The 17,191-nt window shown below is 30.8% G+C and overlaps 1 protein-coding gene across 6 annotated transcripts in view; it reads left to right on the top strand.

Annotated features, from left to right (window-relative positions):
* Nucleotides 1-17,191, top strand: part of Vps13a (vacuolar protein sorting 13 homolog A) — a 255,843-nt gene that overhangs the window by 199,160 nt on the left and 39,492 nt on the right. For 3 of the 6 annotated variants that reach the window (XM_071600547.1, XM_071600551.1, XM_071600552.1), the window contains one exon: nucleotides 5,705-5,816. In XM_071600547.1, coding sequence (XP_071456648.1) covers nucleotides 5,705-5,816 — 112 coding nt within the window. Of the gene's footprint in view, nucleotides 1-5,704; nucleotides 5,817-6,017; nucleotides 8,172-8,413; nucleotides 9,005-16,570; nucleotides 16,687-17,191 lie in introns of those variants that run through there. The other 3 variants (XM_071600550.1, XM_071600548.1, XM_071600549.1) reach the window with 3 other exon arrangements.

Below are 17,191 nucleotides of genomic sequence, written 5' to 3'. Positions count from 1 at the left end.
AAAAAAAAAAAAAAAAAGGCAAAATGGGAGAACCAAAATGATAGTGATGAAAAGTTGCTGTTTTATAAATACAATATTCAGGGTCAATTCACTTCAGTGAACTCATAAGATTATATTTGAGGAGAGACCTGAAAGAAGTAAGAGTCATGTGAGAATCCAGGCAGAAAGAAAAGCAAGTAAAAAGTCCTAATGAAGGAATGCTTGGCCTATATGAGACAGCAGGACTAGTAAGCCCAAAAAACGTTGGGAGATGTTATCAGGGAAAATGAGTAGGGACTCATCACACAGAGCTTGGCAAGCCAATGTAAGGACTTAGAGTTTTTAAGAAAGAAGCGAAGTCCTTGGAAGGTTTTGAACCCAGAAGAATGATGTGGGTGGCAAAGAATAAACCACAGGTGGATTTGGGGTGAAACAGTAGAGCACTTAAAAGGGCTCTGCACTAATCCAGAGAGAGATGATATGATTTAACCATTATAGTGTTAGAGATCGTAAGAGGAGGTCATGTTATGAGTGTAATTTGAAGGTAGTATTAATTTGATTAATTGGATATGAGATATGAAAGGAAAATCATCAAGGATAATTATGAGGTTTTTTTGTATGAACTCACTAGAACAATGGTTTATCGTTACTTTTAGGTAAAGAGGAGTTCAAGGGTTTATTTTGAATATATTAAGCTTAAATTACCACTTAGACATCCAAATGGAGACCCAAATAGTTGTTTCATGCAAGAGTCTGAATTTGAAGAGAAATTTCCAAGCTACAGTTAAGTATTTAAAACATGAGATTTAATGGGATCACTTAGGGAATGAGAATGGAAATGAAAGAGGCCCAAGAACTTGGCACTTAGGCAAAGTGAGGGCACTAAGGAGGACCCAGTAAAGGAGGAGAGGAACAGCTAGTAAGGTTGGAGAATAATCGAGAAAGTGATGTTTCAGAAGCTAAGAAACAGGCAGTTGGTGCTTTTACTATGGTTTAGGAGAAAAGAGAAATTCCTGCGCCCCCCCCCCCATTCCATTAATCCTACATGAGGATATCATAAGTTTAAATTGAAAATCAGATGTGGTACACAACAGAAGATAATGTTCCTCTTTCTTTACTTTTTCAGTCCCCTCTGCTTCGAATATACTTTCCCCAGTAATTAGCAGGGCTTATTTCTTTATTCAGAAATTATATTCCTACTGAGACTTTTTGTGACCACTCCTGACCCCTTCCTGACTCCACGTATTTCATATTTCCCTTCCCTTCTGTAGTTTTCTGTCTCTTTATCTTTTGGCCACTTTTTAACATACTATATATTTTACTTTGTTTATTTATGTCTACAGCTTAAATGTAAGTTCTGTGAATATAGTTGTGGCTCTTGTCCTTTTCCATAGCACTTAGAATATCACTTAACCTGTACATAGTCCTTTTTTTTTATTGCAGTAATTACAGATTTACATCCAAGTTGTAAGAAATCATGTGGATAAATCCCTTATATACTATTTTTTTGTGTTCTATGGCCACTGTAACAAATTTCCACAAACCTGGTGCTTAAACAACAGAAATTTATTCTTTCACAAGTCTGGAGTCAAAAAATCTGAAGTCAACGGGATTTGCCTACTCTGGACATTTCATATAAATGAAATCATAAAACATGTGGCCTTTTTGTAGCTGGCTTCTTTCACTTAGCATTGTGCTGTTTTCAAGATTTATTCATGTTACAGCAAAAATGGAAAACTTCCTTCCTTTTTTGTGCCTAATATTTTATTGTGTGTGTGTGTGTATATATATATATATATAATGCCACTAAGAAAATTCATGTACAAGTATTTGTGTGGACCTATGTTTTAGAAGTGGAATTACTAGGTCAATATGGCTGCTTCTCTAAACTATGGAACCAATCTAGGTGCCTTTTAACAGATGAATGGATAAAGAAACTGTGGTGTATATATACATAATGGAATATTACTCAGCCTTAAAGAAAAATGAAATTATGGCATTTGTAGGTAAATGATTATAGCTGGAGGATAGCACACTAAGTGAAATAAGCCAATCCCAAAGAACCAAAGGCCAAATGTTTTCCCTAATATATGTGGATGCTAATTCCCAATAAAGGCAGGGTGGGATAGAGGTACTTTGGACTAGACACAGGGGAGTAAAACGAAGGGAGGGGTTGTGGGGGTAGGAATGATAGTAGAATGAATCAGACATTATTACCCTATGTGCATATATGATTGTACAACCTGTATAACTCTACATCATGTACAACCAGAAGAATGAGAAGATATACTCCGTTTATGTACGATGTGGTAAAATGCCTTCTACTATCATTTATAACTAATTAGAACAAATTTAAAATTTTTTTAAAAAATATACGACTGCTCTATATTTAACTTTTTGAAGATCTGCCAGACTTTTCTATAGTAATTATACTATCTTACATCCTTAAAGGCAAAGTAAATTTATAATTTCACCACATTTTTTTCTAACACTTATAATCTTCCTTTTTATTCTTTTTTTAAAATACCTAACATATTAGGTATGAAGAGGTATCTCATTAAGGCTTTGATTTGCATATCTTTAATGACTAATGATGTCTGTCATCATTCATGTGCTTATTGGTCATTTGTATATCTTTTCTAAAGAACTCTCTGTTCTAATCCCTTTTTTCTGTTTGTTTTTTTTTTAATGGATTGGGTGTTTCTTGTTGGGTTGTAAGAGTTGTTTATATATTCTCGAAACTCAACCCTATTTTCTCCTATTTGTGTGTTGTCTTTTAACATTACTAAATGTTTGATAAAGTCCAAATTATCTATTTCTTCTTTGATTGGCTTAGTTATGGATATCATATTGTTACATTTTCTTACCTAATTGCACTCAGTGGAACCTTTAGTACAGTGTTGACTAGACATTCTAAGAGCAGACATTCCTGTTTACTCCTGAGCTTGTAGAGAAACCTTTCAGACTTTCATCAAAAATTATGGTGTTAACGCTGGGTTTTTCATAGGCATACTTTATCATGATGGTTGAGGAAATTCCCTTATATTCTAGTCAATTGTATTTATTATGGAATGATGTTAGATTTTATTACGTGCTTTTTCTGCATTTATTGAGATGATACTGTTTTACCTTTATTAATATGATCTATTTTAGTAATGATTCATATGTTGAACCAGTATTACATACTTGCAATAAATTCACTTCATCATGATTTCTAATCCTTTTCATATTTTGCTGGATTTCATTTCATAGTATTTTTGTATATTCATGAGGGATATTGTTCTGTAGTTTTCTTGTACTGTTTTTACCTGGTTTTGATATTTGGGAAATACTGTCCTCACAGACAATTTTAGAAGAATTTGTAATATATTGATGTTAATTTTTCTTTAAACACATGTTAAAATTTATCAGTGAAACCATTGGCTCTAACTTTTATTTCTGGTAAATTTTTAAATTATTAATTCTCAGATTGTTTCTTAAGTCACTTTCAAAAGTTTTTATCTTTCTAGGAATTGTCTGATTAATCTAGATTGTCTAATTTGTTAATTTACACTTATTCATAGTATTTTTATCTCTGTAAAATTGGTAGCAGTATTCTCTCTTTCATTCCTGGTATTAGTCATTTGAATCTTCCTTTCTACCTAGTGCTTTGTGTTTTAGTCTTTTTTTTTTTTTTTTGGTCTTTTCAAAAAATTGTTTATCTTATTCTTTATCTCTGCCTCCCCCAACCCCTTTTTTTTCTTTTGGTACTGGGGATTGAACCTAGGGCCATGTCACTAATGAACTACATCCCCAGCCCTTTTACTTTTTATTTTGAAACAAGGTCTCCCTGAACTGCTTAGGGCCTCTTTAAGTAGCTAAGGTTGGTCTCAAATTTGTGATCCTCCTGCTTCAGCCTCCCGAATTGCTGTTATTGCAGGTGTATGCCACTGTACCCAGCTGCTCTGCTCTTTTATTTTCTTCCTTCTGCTAGGTTTGGATCTAGTTTGCTTTTCTTTTCCTAGTTTCTTAAAAGAGTTAAGTGTTGACTCTAAATCTTCTTTTTTTTTTTTAAGTATTTTATTTTTACGTTTTAGGTGAGCACAATCTCTTTATATTTATGTGGTGCTGAAGATCAAACCCAGCGCCTTGTGCATGCTAGGCGAGCACTCTACCACTGAGCCACAACCCCAGCCCTAAATCTTCTTTTTTAATAGGCATTCCCATTTATAAATTTCCTTCTGAACTCTCTCTTTGCTGTTCATCCTAAGTTTTGGTATGTTATGTTTTGTTTTCATTCATGTCAAAGTAGTGAATTTCCCTTGTGATTTCTTCTTTGATCTTTCATTACTTAAGACTTGTTATTTAATTTCCAATTTTATTTAGTTTCCTAAATTTCTTTTTTTATACAGATTTTATCTTTATTCCATGTAGTTAGAAAATATACTTGTGTCTTTTTAGTACTTTTATATTTTTTGAGACATATTTCACATCCTTGAAATATTGTCTGTCCATCTGGTAGAATGTTCCATGAGGCTTTGGGAAGAATAGGTATTGTGCTATTGTTGGGTTGAAAGTTCTACAGATATGTCAGGTCTAGGTGGTTTATAGTGTTGTTCGAATTTTCTGTTTCCTTACTCATGTTGTCCAGTTGCTATTCATTATTGAAATTAGGGTATTTAAATGTTGAACTGTTAGATTATCTTTTCTCTTAAATTCTTTCAGTGTTTTGCTTCATGTATTGAAGGACTCTTCTGTGCATATAATGAGAATTTTTTTTATTTAATGCTGTTTTTTTTCTTCTGGTTTTAATATAGCCACTTCAGTTCTCTCTTTTAGGTACTATTCACATGACATTCTTTGTTACATCTTTCTACTTCTACCTTTGTAGCTTTGATTTTAAAGTGAATCTCTTTGGACAATGTTTATTTAGTTGGATCATTTTTGTTTGGTTTTTGTTTTATCTATTCTGCTTTTAATTGGCCAATTTATCAGTCTGTATCATTGTTTAAGATAACAAACATTAAGCCCATGTACATTAAGCCCAAATAGGCAAATATTCAAACTTTAGAAAATCATGTCATGTGATTGTTAACACCATAAGTTTAATGGAGATAGGCCATATGATCACAACAATGAGTAGAAAAGAAATTCTTGTTTAAAATTCATTGTGCATTCAAGATGTTCAAAATCAACAAAAATTTAAAAAAGAACTATTATCACACTAAAAGTAGAAATGAATTTCCTTGTCTTGATTAGGGCACAGTGGTGCATGCCTATAATCCCAGGAATTCAGGAGGCTGAGACAGGAGAATTGCACTTTTAAAGTGAGCCTCAGCAACTTATCATGGCCCTAAGCAGCTTAGCAAGGCTCTTTCTCAAAATAAAAAAAGGGGGGTGGGGCTGGGGGCTAGGGATGTGGCTCAGTGGTTGAGTACCAAAAAGAGAAAAAAGGGTGCCTGAAATCCACACTTATAATTAGAATTGTACTGGAGGAAACCAAAGGTATTAAAGGGAAACAAATGCTCTGATTTTTATCTCAAGAGAACCTATTAACAAACTTTTTTATAGTTTTATATTTTTTCTAGAGAATTTACATTATATCATATAAGCAAATTTAAAAATGGAAAAGTGATGTGGTATTTTTATTTTATCTGAAAGAAGATTTTTTTTAGTATTTACATTTTATAGTGTTTTACAAGGTTTTTTTTTAAATAACTTTTTCATTTATATTTTTTTCCTCTAGAGCTACAGAATCTTATGAAGTGGAGAGTCTACGACCTCCTCGGTTCTTTAATGAAGATGGAGTTATCAGACCTTACAGGTTGAGGGATGGTACTGGAAATCAAATGTTACAGGTAAGTGAAGAAATGTCTTATAAATTAAAATTAAATTAGTAAAGCTAGATCTTTTTTTAAGTACCTATATGATGCTATAAATATATATTAGATTATCTGGACTTTGATCAATTTTGATTAATTCCTTTTTTAAGTGTTTTATATTTACTTAGGCTTTAAAATACATTTATTTACTGTAAGATTTTTTTTTCTTTTTTACAGGCATCAAAAAGTTTGATATGAAAACAATTAATGCATGACTTTGCAAGTGAAAGCCAACAGTAGATTTTAGTCTTAAAATTACAAACTACATACAGCTGTTTCAGTATTTTGAATATAAAGAAAAGCCTTGTATTGGTAACTTTTTAATAGAATTTTAGTGAATCTAATCTTTTTATATATTCTTAGCTCTGCACTGGATTTGCTACATTTATTCAAAGCCAATGTGCCTTATTTATCCTCATAGCATGTGGTACATATTTAGCCAGTTAGACCACTTCTATTTAGGATACTTCCTTCAGTTAATTAAACCACTACTAGCTTTTATACCAGATATAAGTAATCCTTATCTCTAATTGAAAATAAATAAAAACAAAACTCAGGAACACTGCCACTGTAGATTATTCATGGGTTCTTGTGATTTACTTTTGAAGATGTTCAAATGGCCATGATCATCTTCCTGGGTTGTTTTTTTTTTTTTTGGTGGTGGTTGTTTTTTGTTTTTGTTGATGTTGTTGTTCCTAGTGTAGTCTGTGTAAAACCTTGGAAGATTTGATGTGTAGTTCACGTGCTAGCCAGTATCTTTTAGTAAGGGAGGTTAGCTTCTGAAACACTAGATATTTGGAAGGTAGAATATTTTATCTGTTCAGACAATTTCTTACTTGATAAGTCAGACATTGTTATCTGGATTTTGGTGTAAGTAACATGGTGATCATACTAAGCTATACCAATCTAAAGTTGTTTCTGTGGTTTAGATGTGGAATACTAAATTAAATCATTTGCTTGAAAACATACCAGTAGTTATTACATTATACGGATTCAAAAATACTTACAGTAATAATGAATATATGGCACTTCTTTATAGCTTTGATATTTTAAATATTGTCATATTTAAAATAACCAGGGTAAAGATTTAAAACTTTAATATTTTACCTACTTCATGTAGAATATATAATATTGCACAAAATGTACATATCCATTTTTCTCTGAGCCTGCTGCCTAGTATATTAAAATGTAACCACAGAGTTAATGTACACTATTTAGTGAAGTGATATTATGCTGTGATTTTAAATTGTTCCTTAAAGTGTCACAATATTTGCAGTCTGTTGAAAGCTTGTGCTCTAAGGACTTATTGTGAAATCTCTACATTGACATTGTTTCATTCTTTGAAGATAGATAGTTGCAAAAATGACATTGGCTAACACTGTTTAACATTTCTACTCAATTCCTGACTTATCTTGTCAGAGCACAAACAAAATGTTATTAGCATTTTACTAGATTAAAAGTTGAGTAGTTTTCAAATCACCTTTTAAAAAACTAAAAATACTTCTAACAAAACTATTATTAAAGATTTCCTAGGAAATAAGAATGAGTAGTGAGAATTTAGAAATATACAATTCTCATTATTATAATGGAACAGATTATAATATATAAAAAAACTATGAGTTATCAAAAATTTCTCATGGTTGAGAAATTGACGATTTAAATGACAAGTAACTTATTTCCATGCCTTTACTAATTGTTTTATGAAGTTCTAAACTCTGGGATTTAAAGGCATGATTTTCTAAGTACTTCCAGAGATGCATATTATTTTTAATACTCCAGTCTTAGCATTTATTACTACAAGAGCTATTTCAGGGACTAAAAACTCAGAACTTACTGTTTAGCAAGAGAGTTAAATACAGTATAAGCTGAAAATACCTATAAGAATTCTCCAGCTACCTTAATATGTTTACAATTAGTATTATTCTCTTACAGGTGTTAAGAAGTAGGTGGTTGTTCTAGCAATAGTAGTGATTTTTTTTTAAATGGAAACTACTATATTATTAGTGAGTGAGTTAAAATATATGAATACTAGTGCTGTGGAAAATAATTGGATGATTTAAACTAGATTTAAAACCTCATCTGCTTAGGTTTCATCTAAATGATTTAATGACAGAGCCTTTGAAAAAATTTGATACTTTAAAATGTTTCTCTTTTTCTTAAAAAGGTGCTCTTTGTTCACTAATTTATATTTGCCCATATTTAATAATTAAATATAAAATACTTTTATTGAGTAATTTTCTATCTAGAAAGCAGCATATTATTATAGTGCTTCCTAGTAGTCAATTCCTACATCTACTAGAGACGTAGAATAATTCTAATATATTCATAGAATACTTTATTGATATCATAAAACCATTTTATACATGGAGGGTATAAAAGTCAACACAGTTTTATCTTAGGCCTATTAAGTTATGGAATGTTATATCCATGATTGCAACCTGAATCACAGCCATAAAAATCTGCTTTAAATTATTTTAACTCCTTTAGCATTTCATATTTTTTACATGTTTTCCAAGAAATTTGCCATAATTAACTAACCTCTGTGCTTCTTTTTTCCTTTACCATGCTTTCAGAAAATTCAGTTCTACAGGGGATGGATTTTGACTCTCAGTAGCAGTAGTGATGAGGAGGAGGAGAAGGATAATGATGATTAGTCAGATCTAAATTGTTAACATTCACATGTTCTTTATCTTTTAACTTGGAATGTTTCATTAGTGTGTTTTGTATGACTGCTATCATAACCTCTATGTGTCCACTTTTAGGGAGTTAAAAAACTTTTATTTCCTTTCCAATGTTTTTCTGAATATCATGATAAAGCAATATATAATTGGATTATCTTAAGCACAGAGAAAAATGTATTTTACATCCAAAGTAGGGCGCATTCCATATTGTAGATTTTCTTTTATCCACTTCATTGCTTTTGTATTAAAAAGTTTGTCCTTAAGATTTAAAGTTAGACTTAAATATAGCTTTTAATGTTCACTAATTTTAATTATCCACTTACATTTGTTAGCACAATGCCTTCTTTTTATTGTTCTATGTAAATTTTCTGGGCTGTAATGTAATAGCGTTGTGTAAAAAAAGAGAAAAAATAGTAATGGTCATTCAATGTTTTTAGATTTATTTATCATTTTAAAGGTACTTTTTGTCAAATTTCTTTTAATAATAATAAACATACTTTACTTTTGAAGCTGTGTGAATTTGTTGTTCTATTCCAAAGCAATAGGTTTAAATATATCTGATTTGCCATGGAATGTTAATGAATAATTTATAATCTAAGAATGAAAAATACTATTTTATTTGGTTCACTTTCTATTGTTTTATTGTGAATTTTTGTGAAATAATGAACAAAGTTGGTTTTTAAAGTCATTATACTTGCTTATTAATTTACATATCTATTTACTATATATTATAAAATTTTATAAATTCAGAATTATTAGTAAGATATTTATAATAAACATATATTTTTCTGGGTAATATAGGGGAATTTTGCCTGTGTTTCTGAAAGATTTAGAAACAAATTCTTTTTATGTTTTGTTTTCTAAAGGTATTTTTGGAATTTCAACTTAGATAAATTTAATTCTATTGTTCTAGTTCCCTAGTTTATCAGATGTACTAATAATTAGATGTACTAATGGGGGGGACTACTAAAAGGTGAATAATTATTAGTATCATAAGTTTTAATCCCCATGACTGCTGTGCTTTTGGATCAACAGAGGAAGATTTCTATATGCTAAAGCACTTTGTTTAAATTAAGCTTATATTAGATCATACAAGCTAATTCCCTTAACTGTTTAACTTTTGGTTTGTTTCAACACATCATTTCTGAGGTGTTTTTTTTTTTAATTCTTAAGTTTATCAAACAAACTTTTATTTCTATGAACCTGCATTCTTTACATTCTTTGAAAATAACTACTCTAGATTTTAAAATAATGTGCTTTTCGAAAGTAAAAGAGGAGCAGTAAAAAATAATTGGCTCTTCTGACATTTCTACTTGTATAGCATTCGTTTAAATTAAAATAAAATCAAAGGTATACCTACTAAGACTAAGGCATATACATATATCAAAGAATTTATTGTTGATATCATAGTAGTACTCTTATCTTTTTGGAGTAAGAAAATAAAAATAATGACCATTAAAATAGTACTGGCATCAATTTGTATTTGTTACTACTCTCTCACCCTTGGCCAAAATCACAAAAACTTTCTCTACTAGAAACAGATAGACCATAAGCTATTATTATATATATTGTAGGAAAGAAAAGCCTAGAAATGCCTTCATTGGTTTCTTACATTTCACCTTTATAAAACTATTGTTTTTCAAGACATTTTTACTGAGTTTCCTGTGGTTGGTCTGTGATACTTAAGTTTTTTGATATCATTTCATAAAGATGACCTTAATAGACTTTTATTTATTATTAATATATCTGGAAAAAGTTCTGTTTATTTCAGTAACAACTTGTCATTTTAATGAAAAGAAATTGGAAGTAGAATTACATTTATTTAAAATCTCTCCGGCAGTAAGATTTTAAACAGTGTTATAGTAACTAGCACATTTCACTGATGTGGTCTTCTTTTATCATTCTTTAATTTTTAGCCCTTACAAGCAAAATATGAGTGGGCATGGTGGTATCCACCCGTAATCATACTGCTCATGAGGCTGAGGCAGAAGGATTGCAAATTCAAGGCCAGACTCAGGAATTTAGCAAGGCCCTGAGCAACTTAGTGAGACCCTGTCTCAAATACAAAATATAAAAAGGGCTGGGGATGTGGCTCAGTGGTTAAACATTCCTGGGTTCAATCCCTAGTACCCCCTCCAGAAAAAGCAGTAAAATATATTCTTTAATATTAAAATTTTTTATTATTAGTTGTTCAAAACATTACATAGCTCTTGACATATCATATTTCATACATTTGATTCAAGTGGGTTATGAACTCCCATTTTTTCCCTGTATACAGATTGCAGAATCACATCGGTTACACATCTACATTTTTACATACTGCCATACTAGTGTCTGTTGTATCCTGCTGCCTTTCCTATCCTCTACTATCCCCCCTCCCCTCCCATCTTCTCTCTCTATCCCATCTACTGTAATTCATTTCTCTCCCTTGTTTTTTTTCCCCTCACTTCCTCTTATATGTAATTTTGTATAACGATGAGGGTCTTCTTCCATTTCCATGCAATTTCCCTTCTCTCTCCCTTTCCCTCCCACCTCTCGTCCCTGTGCCCTTTTCTCTTTTTGTTTTTCTGGCACAATGAAATAATCTTTTCAAGCTTGTTAGACAAAAGATTAAAACTGGATTTCCAGTATTGTAAAAAAAAATGCAGATTTATTGGAGAAAAATTGAACACTAAAAATTGTTCTATACCTGTGTTTTATTGATGGAGATATATGACTGGACAAAAATATCTTTTTCCTCATCATATATGTAGGAATTAAGCTCCCCTTTGAGATTCTAATCAGGTGAATAGTTCTTTTGTTTATTAATGGCTGTATAATTAATTAGAACTTTAAAATGGAATCTACAATGAAAGTCTAGTGAGAAAGCTGTTTTTGAACATTGATTATATAATACTATACCTTTCATATCCTTTAACTTTATGAATACTCTAATTTCTACATAATCATTGCTTATGTGTAGTAAACAGGAAGAAAATTCTTCCTTAAGAAAGTGATTACCATGAGGGATTCATTTTCACTGTCTCCCTGACTCTTGAATAACATTTGAAAAATGGCAGGAAAAAAGCTGTGAAAATCCTGAAATAGTGCACACCCATGATCATGGATGAATAACCAAGGTGTTTAAGAGTGTAAATGAATTTAAATATTATTCTGAGCTTACATCTGATTTATCTATATCCAATTAGCACTCACGTTGGATATAGATAAATCAGATGTAAGCTCAGAATAATATTGCTCACTTGAAGTATTCCTTATAAAACAAGTCAAAATAAATTTCAATTTAATCAGAATTTTATAAATTTTAGCTTTTGAAATTGTTCAGACCACTTATTTATGCAATTTTGTGTTATTAAAATGTACAGCTGGAGTCATTGTAGATCTGTGACTAAGATATTAATATTCATATGAAAAACATGTTAATGTATTTATATCTCAAGGTCATATATACAGAAGAAAACGACTGATATAATAGCTATTGCTCTGTCTCATTTAAATCCTATAATGAAATTTTGCATTAAACTTTGCTTTGGTGATGGGAAGAGGACCATCTTCAAGCTTTAGCTTTTTTCTTTTATAGAAAAGAAAAAATTTAAATTATAAACTATTAAATTTCCTTTCAAATGAATTTATAATGACCTCAAAATATTACAGGTCCCATGAGGTTAAGTAAAATGATATTAAGTGTATTATTAATTTAGATCAAATGATTATGATGGATAAATTTTAAAAATCAGTTTAATTCATTAGTTCTAGCTCCTTTGGGGTAAATGAAGATCAATTAAAATATTTAAACTATTAATCTTTAATTTCAACAGATGAATGCCTGAGTATAAAGTAGTATAGAAAAGCCTGAATCAAAGAATAAAACATGGTTTCAAATAGGTCTGTATTTGAGAATTAGAATAATTAATGATTTGCATAGATAGAACATTTTTGTGTTCATTATTATCTTTCAATAGGATGAATCTATTTCAGCACTTATTCCATACCAACCAGTAAATATAGCAACAATGTATCTCCAAACATTAGTTCAAAATCACATTTAATAATTCTGTAAAACTGGCTTCTAATGTAACTTTGTTCATTGTATATACATTTTCTAAGCAGTGAAACAGTAAAAGATTTCTACTAAGTGGCATTATATCATTTCTCAGGATTTTAGAGATCCTCAAATTTGTAAACATTCAAAATATTATAGATATTTGTGTTTTTAAAACAGAATAGTCAGATTTAGCTACGTATTCATATGTCTGTAATTTTGTCTTGAGCTTATTATATTTTTCAATTATCAATTATCATTTCTCAACAACCTGTTAAGTACCTTAAATCCTGCAAGGATTTTTTTAATATATTCAGTAAAATATGGACTTATATAAATTTCTAAAAGTATGCTCATTTAAGAGAAGTATAAGAAACTGTTGAAAATTTTCAAAAGCCTTTGTCTGTACCATTTATGAAATTTTCTTATAAATTTATTCACTCAGTTCTGATCCAAATATATGAATCACCACTTTGTTTTTATTTTTTAACATTTTAATTGATGCATTATAATTATACATAATAGTGGGATTCATTGTGATATATTCATACCTGCATAAAATATAATTTGGTCAGTTTTATTCCTAACTACTTCCCTTTTCCTTCCCCCCACATCTTCCTTCAATATCCCCTTCCTCTACTTTACTGGTCTCCCTTTTGTTTTGTGAGATCCCATTTTTCCCCCTTTTTTCTTCCATATATGAGAGAAAACATGTGACCTCTGACTTTCCAAGACTGGCTTATTTCATTTAACATGATGTTAGAAACCAACTTATTACCTTTTAAAGATTGAGAAAAAAAAATCCCACTCATAGTATTATCCCTAATGTAGAGAAGCTTAGTTTTCATTGCTGAAGCACATGAATGGCCAGAATCTTTTCTTTACTTGTGTATCTGATGTAGAAGCTTTTTTCTTTTTCATTGAACATTTTACCTTTTTGAATTTCCTTTTTTAAAAATATTTCTTCCCCTTAAAAAATAAATTTGTATGTGTATGTGTATGTGTGTATATATATACATATACATATATATGTGTGTGTGTGTATTTCAATATTCATAAACAATGGATATGGGAATATATATTCCCATATCCATTGTTTATGAATTTTGAAAACCAAGTTGTACCATGGAGGTATATTCTTCACCATTTCAGGTACTTTTTGATTTTTATCTGTGTTGTCTTTGAATCCTTTACAAAAATATTATAATGGCCATTATATAAGTTCTAGAAGGGAGGCTGTTTTTGTTTGTTGTATATTTCTTTTCTTTCAGAAATTACAGATGTTTGTAATTAGCTTCAAACACTGCCTTAATAACATTTGGAAGATAACCACCTTCAGCCGTCGTAGTCTTTCCTTTTACTTCAGGATGAGAATTACAACTAATCGGGAAAAAAGGGCTTAAAATAGCAGTCAGATCACCATAGTAGTGCTGAACAGTCTTCTTCTGGCTTCATCTGAAATTTTGAGTAAGTGGACAAGAACTAGGAGACAAGGCTTAATGGATCTTACTCTTCATTTTGTAACTCTTCCTCTCCAGAAGGATACTTCTGAATGGAACAAGAAAATTGAAGAGAGCCAAATTTTGTTAACCCAGGCTAATTAGAAGTCTTAGTACCTCAGATAAAGCAAATCCCATGGGAAAAGAAATTACCTATCCTTTGATGGAATTCTCAGAATTTATTTATTAGATTACCAAAAATCTCTTGGAGAGTACTTGTCATATCATTTTGTAAGGCCCAGAGTTTTAAACATTTGATAGGGGTATGTCCCACAATGTTTATTTTGGACCAATGGAACCCCACTCCAAACTTCCAGTGTTATGTAAAAATAATTTTTGAATAAGACTGAAATTAATTATATCTTCTCTGGAGGTAATGGTTCTACCTAGGGAAGGTTTAGGTTTACTCTGTCAGAAGTTTTAAATGAATGTCTCTTTAATTCTGTGACTTGAATGAGACCAATTTCATTTCTAAAACTTTTAAAAGTTTGTTCTCATTGCATTTGTTAAATTGCTAAACATATTAAGGAAAGAAAAATACTGTTATAATTGAATTTGAGTACACTTTAACGTTTTAAAATATTCTTTTAAATTGAACTCAGATCTAAGATCCATTTGGGTCGTACCCTCTTTTTACCAAGGGAGTAAATAGAACTAAAACTCATAATATTAGTTTAGAAGGTCTTCCAGTCTTATTAAGCTAAAGGTACTAAATTCTCACCCCAGGCTTGCTTAACTCATGACTTCTCTATTGGCTTGTTGGAGGTCTGCCTAGTAATTTCTCCCTAGTTTCTTTGGATAAACTCAGAAATTCTCAGCATAAGCTGAGTTTAATGAAACTCATCCGTAAATGTGTGTGTATATGTGTGTGCAAGTGCATGCTAAAAGTAGTTGTTAGAATTCTAGACTTTGAATGAGTTAGGATTTTTGTTGTTACTGGCTAAATGTCCAGTGAAAGGATAATGTTCGTTTGCTGAATTAAGTAATTCATTTTCATGGGCTTCTCTCATTTATCTAAAAAAATTTAATGTCACCTATGAAAGGAAGCACCATGTTTTTTGGTTTTTGTTTGTCTTATAAATTTAAATAATATTGATATCTTAGGCACTTCTGATGATAATTCTGATAAACTGTCTTAATGGCAATTTTTCAGTGAAAATTTACCTGTAAAAAACCCTATGGAAATATTGTAGAGAAAAATGGGGAAATGTTACAGAGAAAAATGCATTTAGTTATTTTTGTGGTACTTCAAGTAGAGGTGGTTGTGTATGTTAGAGATCTCTTGAAGATGCAGTGTTGGAATACAAATATGGGAGGCTAGCTGTTTTGTGGAAGTTAACCTTGCTGGAATACGTTGCCAGGCTACTTTGAATTAAAATTCAAATTGGCAAAGGAATAAAATGTATAATTACATATATATGAGTGGATGTTTGCTGGCTTGATATGGGAGAATAGTTTATATGAATACATATAAAAAATTAATGCCATCCATACATTCCTTAACTCTAGAAGTCTTTATTGAATTCTTGTTAGTTATGTATCATACATTTTTCAAGATATTAGGCTTCCAGTTTGGAGTTGAGTAATCAAGATTTCTACTCATCCTTCACAAGCTTAATTCTAGTAATTATTTTTATTGTTAGGATAATTGGGGATAAAACATTACCCATTAGAGGCCAACTCTGTAATGTGAAAATCTTCACAATTTTATTCCTGTTGGTTGTGTAGGTGATAGATGCAAGCTGTAAGAAATTGTAAGAATCAAAAAACACATAAGATATGACTCATCTCCAAAGAGGATCCTGACATTACATGAAAGTTGAAACATTGCAAGAGCTGTGGGATATCTGAATCATATTCCACCGAACAGTTAATGAAATTCTACTCTATCTCCTAGAATATATACACACTTGTCCCTTGGAATCTGTAGCAGATTGATTGCAAGACCTCCAAGGACACCCAAATCTGATGCTCAAGTCCCTTATAAAATAGCATAGTGTTACATATAACCTAAGTATATCCTCTGAACACTTTACGTATCTCTGGATTACCTATAATGTAAGTGCTATGTAAACAGTTGTCATACTGTATTCTGAGGGAATAGCGACCAAAAATAAAAGTCTGTACACATTCAATACAGATACAATTTTTTTAAAGAATTTTTGTTCCATAGTTATTTGAATCTACTGATGCTGCAGCCACAAATATAGAAGGCTGACTATAGTTTTTCTGTGCTTTTTTTTATTAAAAAAAAAATTTAAGATACAGCAATATCCTATGGCTCAGGGTCTGAATTCTTACACTAAGTTAGCCTCAAATTCTAGTTTTTTTCTTTTACTAGATTTTTAGTCTTTTCTTATGCCTGTCTGATTTCAGTTCCAAATTGTAAAATGGAAATATTGTACTACCTATCTTGGTATTGTTGTTAGGATTTAAACAAATGAGATAATATATGTAATTATTAATATTATGCCTAATAAGAACTATATTGTATTTTTATTGTTCCAGATGAATACCAGTTTATGCTAGTTTTTGAACTCCATTATATAAATTCTATGTTCCTCATTTGTCTCCTCTTTGTCAAGATAAAAGCATCATTAAATTTCATCCTTTTTGTTTCCTTTCAAGGTTAGTAGAATAGTTATAATACCATGATAATTTCTGCACATTAATTGGTAAACAGTAAGTTCTTAGTGATTTGGACTGCACCTAATTATACAATATTTTAAAAGAAATGTTATTTTCAGGTATATGTAATGTCATGGATCAATAAATGTTGATCACTTGGAGGTTCTGCTGGAACTGAGTGAGATTGTTTTAACTATGAACTTATTACTGATGCACCCACTCTGGTTCTTCTAGAATGTATTGGGTAGGTTAATTGAAAATCTGATGTTGTTGGTGCACAGTTACTCTGCAAGCATAATTCTGTCATTTCTCCAGGCTGTTTTGATTATACCAGTTGAAAACAATATATAATATATAATAATGTCTTTCCTTTGATTTTATGTCAAAGGGTTATATTCAGCTTTCTGGTCTAAGCTGTCAATATAACCTATAGCTATGCTTTGGCTGACAATCAAGGTAGCTCATTAATATGAGAGGAGAGGAAGATAGGAGGGATAATCC

The sequence above is a fragment of the Marmota flaviventris genome, chromosome 13 (genome assembly GCF_047511675.1).
Source record: "Marmota flaviventris isolate mMarFla1 chromosome 13, mMarFla1.hap1, whole genome shotgun sequence".
Lineage (NCBI taxonomy): Eukaryota > Metazoa > Chordata > Mammalia > Rodentia > Sciuridae > Marmota > Marmota flaviventris.
This window is presented reverse-complemented; position numbering and strand designations above follow the sequence as displayed.